At 43.3% G+C, this 20,351-nt stretch overlaps 2 protein-coding genes across 3 annotated transcripts in view; one reads left to right on the forward strand and one right to left on the reverse strand.

Annotated features, from left to right (window-relative positions):
* The window catches only part of CDH4 (cadherin 4), a 1,112,924-nt gene that overhangs the window by 292,933 nt on the left and 799,640 nt on the right, over positions 1-20,351 (reverse strand). For both annotated transcript variants that reach the window (XM_069751205.1, XM_069751206.1), the window contains one exon: positions 3,569-3,798. In XM_069751205.1, coding sequence (XP_069607306.1) covers positions 3,569-3,798 — 230 coding nt within the window. The remainder of the gene's footprint in view (positions 1-3,568; positions 3,799-20,351) is intronic.
* Positions 16,216-17,587, forward strand: LOC138667493 (uncharacterized). The gene is made up of 2 exons (XM_069755671.1): positions 16,216-16,358; positions 16,450-17,587. The coding sequence occupies exons 1-2, from the start codon at positions 16,345-16,347 to the stop codon at positions 17,456-17,458; spliced, it is 1,023 nt and encodes a 340-aa protein (XP_069611772.1). The 5' UTR covers positions 16,216-16,344; the 3' UTR covers positions 17,459-17,587.

Raw genomic sequence — 20,351 nt, forward strand, 5'->3', positions numbered from 1 at the left:
TCTCCAGCGACCAAACAGCGACGCTGCAGCGATCCGGATCTTTGTCGGTATCGCTGCAGCGTCGCTTAGTGTGACGGTACCTTTACTCCACGCTGCTTGAAAGATAGAAGGCCAAATGGATATTCAGATGAAAAAGTGGCTTTATTCAACGTGTTTCGGAGTACTATGACTCCTTCATCAGGAAAGCACAAAAGTATATACTTTTGTATATACAGATCATCAACCTAAAGGTAGATCTATAGTGGCTGAACGTCTCTGAGAACCAATGTGTCCTTCCTACATAATAGACATGAAGAAGTGATTCATTGTTAAATAAGTAGAAAACCGTAACAGCTGATGTATCACATTGCTTTATAATGTATTTTACATGCTGGGCTGTAATTACAGCTACTGTTTCTTTTATACTGCGTGATGATAAATCTTAATTAGCTATTTTGTGTCTTTATCTAAATACTCGCTATATATAGAAATAAATATTCATACATACAAGAGAATACAGCAGCACTCTGTAAGTGCTAACATGTATGCAAACATTAAATATATAACATTTAGACTGTATTACTGCTCTATATTATATACTTATAAAAATGAAGGTACAGTAATTAATGCATAAATGCATGAGAGCCCACCAGCCATGACAAGCAGTACCTTTCTTTCATGGGGCCCTAACCCAATATTTATCGAGCATGTTGGATCCTACTTGCCATTTAAATGTGTAGGATGATAGCAAGGCAGAGACATGTTTGATAAATATTAGGTTAGGGTCCCATCAAAGAAAGGTACATCTAGTTGTAGTTGGTGGGCTCTCACGACTTGGCCAATTTATGCACCTTCATAACGTACCTTCATTTTTATACGTATATTCCATATATTCAATGTTTGCTTACATCTTACAGAGCTCTGCTGCATTCTTTGGTTTGTAAATTATGCACTCTTAGTAGCTTGAGCTACTAAGAACACTTGTTTTATTCTATTCGAAGGTGCTGGTCAGTTTTTTCGTATCTTTTATTAATATACCAGAATCTACAAAGGTGCCTCGATCTACAGATAACAACTTCTATCCAGAGTTCTGGCAGCTTTATTTCCGACCTGTGCTCGACACAGGTGAGTTTCTTGTGTTGGCCAGTGCTGTAAGTGAAGGGGGCTGGCTGAGTGGCTCATTTCAACAAATAAGCCAGCATATGCATCATATGAATGTCTAAACCAGAGAAACCCATTTTCATCTGCAATGATATTTAGTGAAATCCTTCACTATCCCATTTATCATAAAACAGCCGTATATCATCAGAGGGAACATTTCTCTATAAGATCTACGTGCGGGATTTCCCTTTCTGCAATAATATATCCACTCAGTATTCAAAAGAATTGTCATTTCCCCCTTAAAATGAAATTAATGACATTTGCAAACATGAATATAATTGTGCCCTGAGGTTTCAGTCACCTCCACACTAACATAAAGGAAAAGGTATCGGAATAATTACAAGATGAGCTTGTAAAAAGGGAAAGCTTAAAACAATTAGAGTCATCTGTATGTCACATCCCTCTACACACAGAATGCAAAATGTCATCATTTCTAATCAGCGGACTGCAATAATAATTACATGGAAGCTCAGTTGTTGTCATGTAAATTGGAACACGAATGGAACATACATGTCCTGTACAATAGACACCATGGCCCGATTCATGAAGGAGTTTTTACCACAATACGACCATAAAACACCTTCAAATATTGCAAATTGTTTGTGGAACACGACGTTGGCAAACAAATGTGTGATTTTTGCCATTATCACGCCAGTGTACGCCAGCTCCGGCAAAGTGGGCGGACATGGGGCAGGGTGGGGCACAGCGAAGCCTGCCCGATACATTCATCAAAATTTGTGGCGTAAGTTCCACTAGAAATGTTACACCTGTCATTGACTGAAGTAACATTTTTGGGGAGGCAGCCATCAGTGAAAAGAAGCACCTAAGTCTAGTTCATTAAAGGGAATCTGTCAGCAGGTTTTTGCTATTCAATCTGAGAGCAGAATGATATAATGGCAGAGACCCTGATTCCAGGGATGTGTCACTCGCTCAGCAACTTGCTGTAGTTTCATTACAATCAATGTTTTATCTGCAGAAAATTATCATTAAAGGACTAAGTGTTGAGTGCCAGGCAGTCCAGCCAAATTGTGTAACCCCGCCCCCACCACTGATTGGCAGCTTGTACAAAGAAAGCTGCCAATCAGCGATGTGGGCGGGGTTATAGAGAGCTCAGCATTCTAACAGCTACAGCAGAAAAAAAACTGGGATTCCAACAAAACTGCACAAAGCAGCCCAGTAAGAGACACATTGCTAGATTCTAGCTCTCTGCCCCCACATCATGCTGCTCTTAGATTACATAGCAAAAACTTGCGACAGATTCCCTTTAAGCGGCATGTGCCTTTAAATGAATTAGGTGCGTCTTACTCCTGCATGCCCGTCATTAAGACTGGTGTATGAAATGCTAGTCTTAACCCCTTTCTGCCAGCTGACGGAATAGTACGTCAGCTGGCAGATCCCCTGCTTTGAGGTGGGCTCACCGCCTCCTTGAGACCTCTATGGTTGTTGATGGCCGATTGCTTTGAGCGCCACCCTGTGGTCGGCGTTCAAAGCAACACTGCATTTCTGCTACATAGAGGTGATCTGTACTTCACCTCTATGTAGCAGAGGCGATCGTGTAGTGCATGCTTCTAGCCTCCTATGGAGGCTACTGAAGCATGCCAAAATTAAAAAAAAAAAGTGTTTAAAAATATAAAAAAATAAAAAATATATAAAGTTCAAATCACCCCCCTTTCAAAATAAAACAAACAAAAAAAATACACATATTTGGTATCGCCGCGTTCAGAATCGCCTGATCAATAAAAACAAAGGATTAACCTGATCGCTAAATGGCGCAGCGAAAAAAAAATCAAAACGCCAAAATTACGTTTTTTTGGTCGCCGCAACATTGCATTAAAATGCAATAACGGGCGATCAAAAGAACGTATCTGCACCAAAATGGTATCATTAAAAACGTCAGCTCGGCATGCAAAAAATAAGCCCTCACGCGACTCCAGATCACGAAAAATGGAGACGCTACGAGTATCAGAAATCGCGCATTTTTTTTTTTTTACCAAACTTTGGAATTTTTTTTCACCACTTAGATAAAAAATAACCTAGACATGTTTGGTGTCTATGAACTCGTAATGACCTGGAGAATCATAATGGCAGGTCAGTTTTAGCATTTGGTGAACCTAGCAAAAAAGCCAAACAAAAAACAAGTGTGATATTGCACTTTTTTTGCAATTTCATCACACTTGGAATTTTTTTTCCCGTTTTCTGTTACACGGCATGGTAAAACCAATGACGTGGTTCAAAACTACATCTCGTCCCTCACATGGCCATATTGACGGAAAAATAAAAAAGTTATGGCTCTGGGAAGGAGGGGAGCGAAAAACGAAAACGGAAAAAGCTCCGGGGGTGAAGAGGTTAATGAACAAGGGCCAATCTATCTATGTATTAACACCTAAACCCATCACTGACCTGACATAGTAATAGGATATTACAGTACCTGGTGTTGACTATGGTTGCGTGCCTCATCTTCTACCAGTAGGTGGATAGCAGCTTCCCATTTCTCTGGAGTTTGGTGGTCCCAAGCCGCCACTACAAATTCTGCTTGTTTGGAGGGGATCTGAACCTTGCGGGCTGTGTACACTGCTCCATCTGTTCCCACTTTGAAATCTGGATTGCTGGTTTCATACCAGATTCCCTGTGTTCCTGTATTGCACCCAATAAATTTAACTGTAAAAAGAAAGATTAGTGATCAGTACATGGGATATGGGAACGTTCTAAATAATTCAATTCCATCATTATCTAACACCTCATAATAATATTAACATCAGTATTATAAATGGCACATGGTAGGGGCGAGCCATGTTCCTCCTGATTTTACCATAGTTTGTGCCCTCGTGAAGTTAGAATACTGATCTAGGAAACAAATGAACCAATCACTGTGGTTTGGGCTGTGGGAAAAAAATGGAGAATACTGAGAAAACTCCCAGTCCTCTCCTCATTTATATTTGGGCAATTGGGCAACATCCCACAGTCCAGGTTTGGCACAAATAGAGCATGCTTGCCTAGGTCACCATGGCTCCCCCGAGCCCAGTGTGCACTGCCATTTGTCTTGTGCCAATGCCGCAGTTTAAAAATGACACAGTGGAGAACGTGAAGACTAAAGGTCTGATTCTTCAAAGTTTCACTCCAGAATTATGGCAGAAAAGTTTTGAAAAACCACAAAACGTAGGCACAACTTGGAGCGGAGCCTAAATTTTGTGACTTCTGGCGTCTTCCTGAAGAGGCTTATGACCATTCATGAATCAGAAGCATCTGACTCCAGCACGCCACCTTATCAAGTTCGGCATGAACAACCTTGATAGATCAGGCACGGAGAATGTTCTCTCCTAACAGGATTCAATGACCATGATGTCACTTAGGAAATTATACCAAATATGTAGACAAGAATGGGAGGAAAGTCTGTCCTCTGAAGACGAACTAGGAGCTTTACTGACATGTCTGTTTAGCAAGTACCTTCATCAGCTCTAATTGAATAGTGTCAGGCCTTGAGCAGATGACCGTATTTATGGTCCAAGTATGATTCAACGAGACATCGGATCGCACTTGAACCAATATTATTCTATGGGTCCATGCACATGTCCGAGGAAAAAACATAGCATGCACAATTTGCATCCGATATTCAGATCACACTCAGCCATGCGAGTCAATGAGTCCCTGGAAAACAGCAAACTGCACTTGGATGACACCCTAGTGCAGAGCGATTTTCACAAACTGAAAACTGGAGACAATTTTTTCCATATTCTCCACATCCAAGAAAATTGGTTCACACTCTGATGGAAACTCTGATCTGTGGTCTGGCTTAGAAAGTTTGATTTTGGTCCTAGCTAGTTTTTGGGGTCTAATGAATTAATTTAAGGATCTGATTTAAAGTAGGGTCTGAATTACTTTAAGGTTACAGTCACACTATCAGTTGTTGGTCAGTATTTCACATCAATATTTGTAAGCCAAAACCAGGAGTGGGTAAAAATGCAGAATTGGTGCACATGTTTCGAATATACTTTACCTAAGGCCGGTTTCACACGTCAGTGGCTCCGGTACGTGAGGTGACAGTTTCCTCACGTACCGGAGACACTGACACACGTAGACACAGTGAAATCAAAGCATCTGTGCAGATGTCATTGATTTTTTGTGGACCGTGTCTCCGTGTCCCAAACACGGAGACATGTCAGTGTTCGTGGGAGCGCATGGATTACACGGACCCATTAAAGTCAATGGGTCAGTGTAAAACACGTACCGCACACGGACGTTGTCCGTGTGCAGTCCGTGTGCCGTGGAGGAGACAGCGCTACTGTAAGCACTGTCCCCTCCACTGGTGCTGAAGCCGCGATTCATATCTCCCCTGCAGCAGCGTTTGCTGTAGAGAAGATATGTATAATCGTGTTTAAAATAAAGATCCATGACCCCACCCCCCTCCCACACCCTGTGCGCCCCCCACCACTGTTATTAAAATACTCACCCGGCTCCCTTGCTGGCTGGCGCTGCCTCCTGTCCTGGCCGCACCTTCTACTGTATGAGCGGTCACGTGGGGCCGCCCATTACAATCATGAATATGCGGCTCCACCTCCCATAGGGGTAGAGCCGCATATTCATTACTGTAAATGAGCGGCCCCACGTGACCGCTCATACAGTAGAAGGTGCGGCCAGGACAGGAAGCATCGCCAGCGAGGGAGCCGGGAGCACATGGATCTTTATGTTAAACATGATTATTCATATCTTCTCTACAGCAAACGCTGCTGCAGGGAAGATATGAATCGCGGCTTCAGCACCAGATGCAGGGGACAGCGCTAAACTTTAGCGCTGTCTCCTGCACGCTCCGTTTGGTACCCAGCGGGCACACGGGCGGCAAACGTGTTCCGCCCGTGTGCCACACTGATGTGCCACAGAAACGCACCGGCACATGGACACGGATAATTCCGGTACCGATTTTTCCGCTACCGGAATTATCTGGACGTGTGAGACGGCCCTTAGCTGGTTACTGTTTACTTACAAATACTTATGTAAAATACTGAACAAATACTGATAGTGTGACCATAGCCTAAGAGTCAGAGATAATTTAGGTGACTAGTTTGGGGACAAAATTAATTTAGGGGGTCTGCTCTGAGAACAACTTAATGTAGGTTTCTAGTGTGAAGTCTGAATTAATTAAAATTTCTCACGGTGCTAGCGGTGACGTCATGAAGGTTACCGCAGTTCATCGGCTGGCTCACGATGATCTAACCGCGGGAAAAGCTGCCTGTTACCTGCAGTAACCTCAATGAAGTTAGCCGTGTCCCAAGCTCAGCTCAGTGTGTCCTTGATTCATGGCTGTAGGAACATGCCACAGCACAGCCATGCAATCCAGATGAAGCAGAGATGGGCTCATTGTGGGACAAAAAGATTTTCATCGGACAGGTGAGGAATATGGTGTTTTATTATTTTTAGTGTTACAGTAACAAAAGTGGTAAAAAGAGGATGGGGAGTGGTTATTCCAAATAAAGGAATCTGTGTCTTTATTTCAATAAAAGGACGGTTTCCAGTGTCTGTCATTTTTACATTTGACTATGGAGTTAGTAATGGTGCTGTTATACACGCCTCTCCATTACTGGGCTTGATGTCAGCGGCCATAAAACCGCTGACATCAATACCAACCTTGTTACCCAAATTGTCACCGCCACAGGGCAAGTGGGAAGAGCGAGGTTAATAGCTAGATTTGGCACAACTTATGGATGCGCCATTTCTGGCTGATGTTCTTAGCCTGGGAAGGGGGCTAAAATTCCTGACCCCTTCCCAGGCTCTTAATATAAGCCCACAGCTGTATGTTTAACCTTTACTGGTTAGAAATTATAGGGGGACCATACATTATTTTTTTCTGGATTCCCCCATAAACTAACCAGTAAATGCTAAGCAAACAGATGTGAGCTGCTATTAATAGCCTGGGACCCATTTGGGATATTGGCCCCTTGCCCAGATTATTAACATCAGTCCCCAGCAGTCGGCTTTCCCTCTCCTGGTTATGAAAATTACACGGGAGCCCACACCTTTTTTTTATAATTATTTATTTAATGCACAGAGGGTGCTGAAAACAACTCCCATAATAGTCACCTGGTTGCGCTGATCTCAGGGAGACCAGGCAACAATGTTGAGAGCTGCCTTCAGCACCCGGCGCCAGTGAACAGCATGAACTGTACGGATTTTCCCAGATGCAGGTACGTGTCACACTGATGACACATGGATGTCATCTGACTGTCATCAGTGTGCACGGTGTGGGATGTTTTGTGGCCTGTGCTGCTGTTAAAAAACAAACATGTCAGCGTGTTTTGCCGATGGACACACGGTCCGTGGAAACACACTGACATGTCCACCTACATGAATGGGTCTATGTGTGTAAGTGTGTCCAGTACGTGTGAAAACTGTCACAAGTACAGAAGACACTGACATGGGAAGGAAGCCTTAGGGTCTGAATTAATTTAGGGGTCTGGTGGGAAGTCTGCATTAATTCAGGTGTCTAATCTGAAGTGAGAATTAATATAGGGGTCTGAATTAATTTAAGAGTCAGGGGGCTGAATAATGGGAAAGGGTTTGTGGGCTTCCATTTCCATTAAAATGATCACTCCTCAGGTTACACTGGAATGAGGCTGTGGGAGACCATGATTAGGAATTTTGCCATCATATACAGCACTTTTAAATGGAATAGCAGAACAGCATAATGCAGAGGACTAAAAAGAAAATGTTCTCCAACATTATTATTTCATGGGGAATATTACAATGACAGATATGTCAGGAGAGATTACAAGACCTCCTTAAAGGAAAACGTCCATCCAATTAACACCTGCAGTAGCTATACTAACTACAAAGCTAGGGTAATCTCTCATGTATTGTATTCTCATGGTGGGACGTCTAGACCTCCGGTGAGAATTTAGTCCTACTTTTTTTTACACTATGCTGTTGCACTTTCTGTATACTGACTGATGCATTAGCTGGATTTCAAAACCACTCAGCATAAAAAAATCATGTCTATATAGGAGAGGCATCACTGTCATAAACCTATATAATTACAGTATGTCCCGTGTTAGGTGATGGAGCTCTTAGTCTCCGAGTGATGGGAGAGACGCGGGGAATGACATGCACTACTTACAAATTCGTCCGTAGCGTGCAATGATTGCTGGCTGCTTTATATTATAACAATTTAGTTCTCACGTATAATATCCTAAATAAGCATGGACTTTGGCAGTGCAGAATGATGTCCTCGGCCTGCACTGGGCTCAGGCTTGTCATGGTGGTGCAATGCTCTGCAGTCTAATGTATGACAAGCTGAGCTAGCATCCAGAGAGCGGCAATTAGCTTCCAGAAGAGGTAGCTTCTTTCAGGGTGGGGGGCCGGTGATGAATATTTATTAAACCCACATTAGGTCACTATCTGCATGCGCGGGTGGAGACGTCAGCGAATGCAGCACTGGTGAGAACAAGTGATATCTCCTGCAGAATCCAATGGGGAAGTTACCCAGCATTTAGGAAAACAAGGAAATAGAAGCAATTATCTTAGGCGGATTCTTCTCTCGGCAATTGCTCTGTCAAGACGTGTATGATTTAAATAGTATTTATACAGAAGAAAGCCAACCAAAAAGCAGACTACATTCTCACTGTGACTCAGATCCCACACAATCACCTTTATTGCCGGCTGGCATTTTATACAGCTCCCCAGGCGTCTTCCCCCCAGGTCTGGACCACTCTCACCTCTGCAATTAGACTGCCAGCCCCCAAAGTGGAGAACGAGGCTGCTTTATTGCAGCTGTGCCCTGATATCGGTGCCAAGCGCAGAACGCATTAACGCTCATAGTGCCGGTGTGGCATCTTCTGTTGTAAGTCAATGTTCGCAAGCTACCAGGGCACATTCAGAGATGAGGTTATGCAATAGACAGAATCACAAATTGGATGCCACCAGTTATAAAAATAAAAGGGTTTGTGTGAGGGTAGAAAAATAGAGCGCCCCTCTGGTCTGTGGCTGTATTTGGTATTGCAGCTCAGTCCAATTAAAATGAATACTACAACCTACAGACAGGAGTAGTCCTGATCGCAAACAGTGACTCATGGGTTGGCAAACCCTGCCCATCCTTGTATGAAACCTTTATGAAATTGGCCTAATGGGGTGGACATATCAATGGTGCAACAAGTGCAGGCGCACTGGGGACCCACTTAAGTTAGGTGAAACTGTTCATTATGATAAACTTTTGGACTGTATAAGTATATTGTATATAGCAGTAGTAATGTCATATATTCAGTGTCTGCATACTTCTTAGCGCTTACAGAGTGCTGCTGCATTCTTTTGTTTGTATATTATCCAGTTCCAGAAGGTTGCACCTTTTCACACTTGCATTATTCTGTTTGGAGGTGCTGGTCAGTTTTTTGTAGTATAGTATTGTAGGTTTTGACTGCCTCCTTTTCTGACTGAGCACTTCTCCCATCAGCCTAAGGCTAGCGTCACAAAAAATAACAGTCTGATTTTCATCCAGAAAAGTGGGACCATTTTTTTTCTCACTTGGCATCGGTGTGCTGTCCGTATACAATCCGTTTTTTTTTTACTCAGCAGCTATTTATCATGAAGGCTGTAATTCATGAGAGCCCACCAGCCACGATTATCAAGACCATTTTCAGGTTCTTGTCACAGAACTGCAATGTATCAGTAAAAATCGGATGCTATACAGTGGCTGATTGAGCCATTCGATTCGTTTCCCACACCCATAGACTTGAATGTCAGCCTCATCGGATTTTTGGAGGAAAATCGTGCATGATGTAATTTTTTTTTTCACATGCAGATTCAGTCAGTGAAAAAACATTCATCCTGCATGGCCTACAGAAAAACATTGGTCCAAGTGCAATATTTTTTTTTTATGGATAGCAGACGAAGAATATGGCCGTGTGCATGAGCCAGGCTGTTTTTAAATTAATACTGGATCTTACCTGCCCTTTAAATTTGTAGACATTTAGCCTACAAATGATAAATACCATCAAAGAAAGGTACGCCTTGTGATGGCTGGTGGGCTTTCATGAATTACAACCTTCACTTTTATAAGTGTATTTTATATAGTAGTAATGCAGTTCAAATTTCATATATTCAATGTTTGCATGCATCTTAGCAGTTACAGAGTGCTGCTGTACCCTTTTGTTTTTTAAGCTATTGGCCCAAATACACAGGGGCCCACTTTTGTCTGCGTCCGCCCCTGCAGTTCAGCATATGCAAGGAGTACCAGGCTCAGTGTTTAATCTTATCTGGTAATGTGAATCCCAAAACAAAAGGCTCTATTTTGCGAAAGATGAGCTGGGGATAACAAAAATTGTCCTAACCACATGAAAGATGGAACTAAAAGAGAAACGGTGCTATGTGTTTAGTAATCCTGGCACAACAAAATCACCTGAAGGTGACCCGTCACTTTGTCTTCATCCCGTGTCCAATCCAGTGAAGTCTTTTCGTTTACAGAGAATGAAAATGAGTTGATTTACGGTATCATTGTCCTTGAGATCCACAGACATTGTGTCAGTGCCTTGAAGGGACTCTTACCTACTGATCTAATATATTTTTCAGATCTATTCCACCCATCCACTTACCTCTTATCTGTGCTCTCCAAACCTCCCTTATTCTGGGGAACGTGGAACCATTAAAATAAACAGTTTCAGTGTGTAATACTCTGTCAAGTCTCCTTAGATGAATGCCTCTGAGACGTAGTTAAACTGCACCAAATCCCAGGTGGAATTTGCATTCAGCTCACGGCCTGACGGTAATTAGCGCTCCACATAAGTAGCCACACCCCATATCTACATTTTATGTTAGGAGCGTAAGATGGGAAACGGCTTTCATATTCCGAGTAAACAGCTTCTGCAAGGAGCGGAGCGTGCCCGAGGACCGGTGAAGAGTAGACAAGGTAGCTGCAGAAGGCCTCATTAGTAGGCTATCGGGCTTAAACCCTTAACCTCTTCATTTTTAATTACCAAGAAAAACTGATTTTCAGCAACGAAGAGCAAGAGGAAGGAGGCAACAAGCGCCTCACAGAACTTGCTGGCAGGAGTGAAATAAAAAGCAAAAGCCTCCTTGGAATTTGGTCACAGGGTGTAAGAAAGCAAAGTAATGAAGCCTTCATGTGAAGAGAACAGGGAGAAGCCCTCATGTGAAGTATGAAAATGGAGGTGACACCATTATATAGAAGGATCATTCTTATAGAAACCAATCTATGGCCCAATGATTTGTGTTTCATGAGTGTGCATGAATGCGGTGAACATCAGCACAAGGTCAAGTGAAACAATTATTACAATTCTACATTTGGATGGGTAGAAGCATATTATAGTCTATTCTATGGAAGGCACTGAAAATACTTGTATATAATAACGTATGCATCCTCCTGTAAGAGGATCATGTGTCTTATTATTTGGCTTAGTGATTGTATGTATGGTGTCATTGTGTCAAAGAGGCTCTTATGTGTTTGTTGTCTAGTGGCCCATAGAAAGTCATAACAGAATATTACAGCAGATTCAATTATGAGCAAATGGCTACTTGGTTACATAGGGGGTTATTTATTAAGATGGATGTTAAATACGCCATTTTTAATTTGAAGTTAGCTAGAGCAAAGCCCAACATACACTTTAGATGGCTGTCAAACAAACGATGGTTTGGCCAATCACATATGGATCGCCCCCAGACACAGGGCCACGCGTTCTAGGTACCGGGCCTCTCTGGTTCGGTTCTGATGCTGTCACGGTGGCTAGACCCGGTCCGTGACTCTGCTAAGGGGCGTCCAATAAAGGTGGTACTGTCTGTCAGGGATTCCTGACGCCACCTGTGGTGTTCGGTCAGGGTGACCGACGCTGCTGTGGGGTCCGCTGGGGTGATGGAATGGCAGCTGGATGGTATACCTTCCCACAGGTGAAGTATGTCCCCAGGGCTTCCAAGTAAGGTGGATGGTGATGGTGTGAGGTGCAGTCAATAACGAGGACACAAGGTTGCAGTCTCTTTACCTCTTTACTGAAGACTTCAGGATCCGCAATCCAGAGCACGCTTAACAGAGACCGGCCGGTCCGGCCACTTCCAGAATTCCCTTTGCAGGTAGAAATCGTTGCCTACCAATAGCGCCTGTGTGTTGTAGTGCTACCCTGCTGAGTATTCGCAATAGTCCTCACAACTGCTGTTCTCGTTTCGTTCGTTCTTTACAGCTCTCTTCCTCTTTAGTTCCAGATGTTTGGCTAGGACGCACCCGTATGACGGGAAGGCCTGGAGGTCTTCCGGGACCCTAGAGATGCCCCTCTCCCACTGTTGCCCCCTATGTCTTCGTAGGTGTTTAGGTTAGACAGCCAACCTATAATTAACTGTCCTGCGGAGTTTGGAGTAAGGCGTAGAGTCAGTTACTTCCTCGGTGTTCCGGCCACTGGCTACGCGCCTCAGTAGGATGTTGCCTTTGTCTCACGGCTCGACTCCTACTGGCTCTCCTTTGTGCTTGATCTCGTTTCTCACTGTCTCACAATATCCTTTGCTTCGTGTCTCTTTCTTAGGATACCGCCGCGGGGTGTGCAGGCACGGTTCCGTAACGTTCTGTTCTGGTCGCTAGGTACCTGCCAGGTTCCCACGCCTGACAGGGACCCCCTTGTGTCTTCTCCCTGCAACACCCCCTGCCACGGGATGTTGCCTGAATCCAACCCAGTCAGCTCCTCACTAACTTTCTATCCAACCCCTAGTTTTACCAGTGTGAGGAGGGGCCCAATAAATAAAGCCTTTTGCTCCCCCTAGTGGCCGGAGTGTGAAGTGTAATGTGTGCTGGTGATACCTGGTCAGTAGAATTCCTTCAGTGCCATCAGATGTACCATCACTCCCCTTAGTGGCAGAGTGACATACTGCAATGACCAGATCTCTGGGGCGCTGCACATACATTCCGGGATCCAGTGGAACTTTTCCAGGAGGTCGAAGGTATGTCCTGTCTTCAGTTAAAGAACTAAATATAAAAGTGGAGAAAGGATCCTACAAAGCCCTCAGGGTCATGTCCAGAACGAGCCGTTCCTGTGAGGGATGACCTCACACAAAGAGGTGAAGCCTCCTTCATTACAGCGCAAGAGTGTTGCCTCTGTGCTGGTAGCCAAGAGGAGCAATGTACTGCAGGTTAAGGTGCTATATAGAGGGACAGAGAGGAGTGATGTGCTGCACGATGGGGCTGTATATAAATAAGAGGAGTGTTTTACTACAGAATAAGGCTTTATATAGATGAGAGAAGTGATGTACTGCATGATGAGGCTGTATATACTGTAGATGAAAGATGTGATGTACTGCAGGATGAGGTTTTAACGCCCCCTTTCATTTATAATAAGATCTGGAGTGCATATACGGCTTTAAAATACCCAATAAAAATGAAAACCAGATACCCAGGGAGACCCATGTTCCGCCCATAGATCTTAACAGCCAACACATTACATAATAAGAAAAACATGGATTTTCCTGGAATACACACGTGGTCAAAATTGTTGGTACCCCTTATTTAATGACAGAAAAACCCACAATCGTCACAGAAATAACTTGAATCTTAACAAAAATAATAATAAATAAAATATCTATGAAAATGAACAAATAAAAGTCAGACATTGCTTTTCAACCATGGTTCCACAGAATTTAAAAAAAAAAAAAAAAAACTCATGAAATAGGCCTGGACAGAAATTATGGTACCCCTGAAAATAATGTGACAAAAGGGACATGATAAATCATGGCGTGTCCACTAACTAGCATCACAGGTGTCTACAATCTTGGAATCAGTGAGTGGGCCTGTATAAAGGGCTACAGATACTCACTGTGCTGTTTGATGACATGGTGTGTATCACACTCAACATGGACCAGAGGAAGCGAAGGAAAGAGTTGTCTCAGGAGATTAGAAAGAAAATTATAGACAAACATGTTAAAGGTAAAAGTTTTAAGACCATCTCCAAGCAGCTTCATGTTCCTGTGACTATAGGTGTACATATTAATCAGAAATTTAAGATCCATGAAATGGTAGCCAACCTCCCTGGAAGTGGCCGCAGGTGGAAAATTGATGACAAATCAAAGAGACGGATAATACAAATGGTAACAAAAGAGCCCAGAAAAACTTCTAAACAGATTAAAGGTGAACTTCAAGCTCAAGGAACATCAGTGTCAGATCACACCATCCGTTGTTGTTGTATGAGCCAAAGAAAATTATAGACGACCATGTTCAAGGTAAAAGTTATAAGACCATCTCCAAGCAGCTTGATGTTCCTGTGACTACAGTTGCACATATTATTCAGAAATTTAAGATCCATGGGACTGTAGCCAACCTCCTTGGATGTGGCTGCAGGAGGAAAATTTATGACAAATCAAAGAGACGGATAATAGGAATGGTAACAAAAGATCCAAAAAAAACTTCTAAACGGATTAAAGGAGAACGTCAAGATCAAAAAACATCAATATCAGATCGCACCATCTGTCGTTGTATGAGCCAAAGTGGGCTTCATGGGAGATGACCAAGGAGGACACCATTGTTGAAAAAAAATCATAAAAAAGCCAGACTGAAATTTGCCAAACTACATGTTGAGAAGCCACAAAGCTTCAGGGAGAATGTCCTATGGACAGATGAGACAAAAATGGAACTTTTTAGCAAGGCATATCAGCTCTATGTTCACAGACGGAAAAATGAAGCATATCAAGAAAAGAACAGTATCCCTACTGTGAAACATGGAGGAAGCTCTGTTATGTTCTTGGGCTGCTTTGCTGCATCTGGCACAGGGTGTCTAGGATATATGGAGGATACAATGAAATCTGAAGACTATCAAGGGATTCTATAGAGAAATGTGCTGCCCAGTGTCAGAAAGATTGGTCTCAGTCGCAGGTCATGGGTCTTGCAACACACAGCTAAAAACACCCAAGATTGGCTAAGAGGAAAACATTGGACTATTCTGAAGTGGTTGTCTATGAGTCCAGACCTAAATCCTATTGAGCATCTTTGGAAAGAGCTGAAACATTCCGTCTGGAAAAGGCAACCTTCAAGCACGAGACAACTAGAGCAGTTTGCTCTTGAGGAGTGGCCAAAATACCTGTGGAGAGGAGCAGAAGTCTCACTGACAGTTAGGCCGGCGTCACACTTGCGAGTTTTACGGACGTAAGAGCGCAGAAACTACGTCCGTAAAACTCGCATAACATACGGCCCAATGATTCTCAATGGGTCTAGTCCTATCAGGCGTATATTACTGATCCGTAATATACGGCGTTCTACGGCCGCACAAAATCGCAGCATGCTGCGTTTGTCAGCGTATTGCGCAAAAAATACGCCAATGCAAGTCTATGGGAGAGCGTATAATAAGGAATGCATACGGACCATGCGTGTGCCTTGCGAGAAATACGCAACTTACTGGCAGATGTCCAGAAATGTCCAAAGGACTCAATCAGGCAGGTGAGACATGCTAATTAGCTGAAAAAGCCAGACAGTGAACCCGGAAGTCTGCTGCACGCCTCCACGGAGTGATATTCAGCATGGCAAACATTGTCAATACGGACATGCTGATAATTTTGGTCCAAGAGAGGCCTGTCATCTGGGACCAAAGAGACCCAAATTATGCCAACAGGGCACAAAAAGAGGCTGCATGGAGGAGTGTGTGTGGGTCCCTCTTTCCACATTATGACCAGCAGCCACGTGAGGCACAGCGACAGATAAGTAAGTACACCCATGTTTGAAATGTAATGTTCTTGTGAAACAGCAGTACCTTACTACTTTGAATTTCTCATCAAGAATGTCTTAAATATTCATGAAAGAACTAGAAAGCACACCAGTAGATACATGGTGTTGTACATGATAAACTGATTTCAGTAATGTTTTGAATAGGTGTCCCTTACTAACAGTGTTTCCCATTAATTGTCCTTTCTGTGATAGAGGTTAGGGGACTCTGTCCTTGTGGCCTTGGCTTGATAATTGTGTGTGTGGTTTTTAAATTTAATATTAAATGTGCTCCACAAATGCCTATTTGAATGCTACACTTAAATCTGTGTAGTCAATTTCACCTTGTGTGAGCAATCTGCATAATGGTCTAATCAATGTGTTTATTTTTTGTTTTTTTAGTGGGTGATGTTACAACCAGGTGGCGGAGTATCCGTGACCAGTATAGGAGGGAGAGGCAGCAGCGGGAGAAAAGTGGAGCCGGGGCACCTCCCAAAAAACGTAAATACCTCTACTTCGACCGCCTAACCTTCCTTAACCCCAGCATGGACCTCAAGCCGTAAGTACAAACATCACTCACTGTTTTTTTAAAGTATTTGGATACAATTGTTCCTTAAAAATTTGAATAAATATAAATTTATCTTTTTCAGAACTCAGTCTAACCTCACAGACAGGGAGACAGGGTCTGACTCAGAGCTGGTCATTGACCCAGTTGGAGAAGGTGAAGAGGTGGCTGGTCCATCTGCTGCTCCCTCCGGCTCCATCCCTCATGGATCCTCCACATCTGGCCAGGCAGCTCCATCTGCATCCGAACCACACCAAGAGGCCCCAGAATTTGCATCTGCCGCCGCAGCATCATCAGCAGCAGCAGCACCACCACCTAGCCAGGATGACCCTGGAAATAGCAGCAGCCCAACTGTTGCCCTGGATCCATCCCCACAGGCTGCAGTCAGACCACAGTGTTCACGCCGCAGGAGAGAGCTGATCCAAAGCAGGCGAAACGTTGATGCTGGGGTCATGAACTATTTGGCACGTGTTCGAGAGGATGATGGGGAGGAGGGCTTTACAAGGAGCCTTGCCCAGTACTTAAGGTCCATAGAGCGGGAGTTGAGGCTGCGTTTGAGAGGGTGTTTTCAGATCCTTATTGACGCATGCACCCCCCCAAATAACCCATACAATCTCTTGCAGATGATTGAACAGTGGCAGATGTCACCTGAAAATATTCTGCGGCCTCAGAGATTACAAGGCCTTGCTGCTCAACAAGGATCTGAAGTACCCCCTCCACGTCAGCCAACACCTCAACCTCAACCCACAACGAACCCACAATGGCAACCTCAGCAACATATGGCAGGATATCATCAACCATCCCAATATGGCCACTTGTCCTCACCCAGTGCTGGAGGCTGGTCCCAACCTGGGTATGGACAATATGGTCATTTTGGGTTGGGGTATGATTCCCGGACATATGGTCAGCAACAGCAGGGGTATGTCCCAAATCCTCGCCCCACTCTTCAAAGTTTCCAGCATCATAGCTGGGCTAATGTCCCTCAGGCCACTACAACATCTGCACAGGGTGCTGGACAATTGGGCCTACAAAGGCCACCTGATGCTGACCCTGAGCAAGCTACATCTCCTGCACCAACCTACCAGGACTTGTAATTTTTTTTTTTTTTTTTTAGTTTAAAAATTTTCATTTTTTGTTTTGTGTGTTTTATCTTATTTTATCCACAATATTCGTTTAGATTGTGCCTACATAGCAGTCTTTATTGTGGATGTTGTTAATAATTTTGTGGCCACTAAAAAAAGGCCATTTAGATGCCAAAATCTGGTTATGGCCGAAAAAAAAACAAGACCATAACAAATGTTCTACAGTAAAAAGTTATATTACTAACAATCAAAGTCTGGATGCGCTCTATTCATTCTTCCATCACACACACATGATATGCTGACAACCATATGTGAAATAATTAAATACAACAGACCGAGTTTATAAATTGGTTAACACATACTTTAGAGATCAAAATAATTAAACATGCAAAAATGCATAGTCTTGCCAGGGAATAGCACCTTGAGGAGTCAAAAAATAATTTGAAAAGACATCACGAACTTTAAGACCAGAAAGTGGACGGCGCGAAGAAGGGACATATGGGGTAGGCCTACTAACATTGTTCATGAGGTGATCTTCAAAATTTGGCGAGGAACAATCATGTATTCTTGTGAAATTATGTAGAATAACACAGACTTTGATCACTTCATTGATTGTAGCCTCACTCAGCTGGATGGCAGACTGAAGAACACGCCATTTGGCAACAAGAATCCCAAAGGCGCACTCAACCAGTATCCGTGCCCTTGCAAGTCTCAAATTAAACACCCTCCACCGGTGGTCAAGGTTGCACCTGGGGTAAGGCCTCATGACGTGCCTCGTCAGTTGGAAGGCCTCATCTCCAACAAAAACAAAAGGCACTGCTTCCGCATTGGAGCCTGGGAGTTGTTGTGGTGGTGGGAGGTTCAACTGGTTGTCACGTAGCCGCCGACCCATTATGGACGAATTGAAGACCCTAGAGTCTCCAGTTCGCCCATAGGCCCCAATGTCTACAATTATAAACCTATAGTTACTGTCAGCAACTGCTAACAGAACTACAGAGAAAAACTGCTTGTAATTGTAGAATTGGGAACCAGAGTTCGGCGGCTTACGCACCCTGATATGTTTCCCATCCACAGCTCCAAAGCAGTTAGGGAAGTCACAAGTGTTTTTGAAACCAGTGGCGATTTTGAGCCAATCCTCCTGTTTGGGCTCAGGCATCACAACTTCCTGAAGTTTCTGCCAGATTTGTGAACAGGTTGTCCTAACAATGCCTGAAATTGTCGACCGCCCAATAAGAAACTCCAGGTGTAGACCCGCATAGGACAAGCCTGTGGACAGGAAGCTGCAATACAAGAAAAAGGTAATAAAAACATTAACATGATGACTATGAAAACAGGAATAAGCACAAGTGTATATTTCATTTACTAGGACATTATTTACAATAGAAAAAGGCTAATTTTAGAATCTTAATATAATAGAATATTTACAACATTCTTTTAAATGTGCTCGTGGCTTCATGTCCAAGTTAAGTTAATGAAACATAGTAGGACACCACACAGTTTAAAAAAAAAACAGTATGTGCGAATGTGGAATACATACCGTAAGGTTAGGAGCAGACGCTCCTCAGCAGAGATGGCTTTTCTCATCCAGGTGTCCTGATAGGTGATCACAGGACGTAAGATCTCCAACATGTCAAAAGTCCTGATGGACATGCGACTATACACGTAAAACTTGTCAGGATGTGCCCTCAAAGCTGAATATAGTCTCTGGAAATGTCCTTTACTCTGGCGTTGGGTCAATAGAGGATGGACCCACAATCTTCGTCTCCTCCTTCGCGGATCAACATTGACCTGATATGGCTGGCCAAAGCGACGCGACACCAGCCAGTGAAGCAACACCCGCTGAGCTGTGCTTAAATACACATGGTCAGACATGTTTGTAAGGTCAAAGCAATACAGGCAAAATATGCTAGAGAACATATAGGGCAGATGGTAGGGGTCCACCTGTTGTAGAGGGCTTAAATAGTGTTGTTAATGATGGTTTAAATGATTTGCAGGCCTGAAAACCGTTAAATGTCCATTTTGTGAGGGTGCGTGAAAAATACGCCATACGGATCACATACGGATTACACACGCAACAGCACATGCGCAAAATACGCGACCACACCTAAGAAACGCATTAACTACGGAAGACGATTACGGAAACATTTTGGCGTATTGAACGCGTAGTACGGACGTATAATACGTTCCGTATTGTCTTACGCCAAGTGTGACGCCGGCCTTACAGGAATCGTTTGATTGCAGTGATTGCCTCAAAAGGTTGTGCAATAAAATTCTAAGTTAAGGGTACCATCATTTCTGTCCAGGCCTATTTCATGTGTTTTATTTTTTAAAATTCTGTGGAAGAATGGTTGAAAAGCAATGTCAGACTTTCAGTTGTTAATTTTCATAGATTTTTTCTTTATTATTACTTTTGTTAGATATAAGTTATTTCTGTGACCATTGTGGGTTTTTCTGTCACTAAACGAGGGGTACCAACAATTTTGACCACGTGTGTAAGACATCGCATCACAGATATGAAGATATCACTTTATTCACCTTCGTATGACCTGCATGCCCATTTAGACAACTTAGGAGAGTTGATCCTACTGACAGACTTTAAGGATGAATGGATCTGTGAGTAATTAATATACCTATATAACCTGTATCCATTATATTATATGCACACGAGTGAAAAGAAACTGCCGGGTTCTTCAGGCAAGTGCACTCCATGCGAGATCTCAGTGCTGAGATTTTTCCTTTCTCCCAGACTATGCCGCACCATACAGCGCTTATAAATAAGATAATAAAGTGGAAAATGTACTTTTGTGGCGAGAGCAATTGCATTTTTAATAACTAGTTATTTTTAACCATGAAATACAGGCGCATTAAAGCTGCTCTCATCCCGGAACATAAATATCACAGGAGC

This window comes from Ranitomeya imitator, chromosome 2 (assembly GCF_032444005.1).
Source record: "Ranitomeya imitator isolate aRanImi1 chromosome 2, aRanImi1.pri, whole genome shotgun sequence".
In the NCBI taxonomy this organism is placed as follows: Eukaryota; Metazoa; Chordata; class Amphibia; order Anura; family Dendrobatidae; genus Ranitomeya; species Ranitomeya imitator.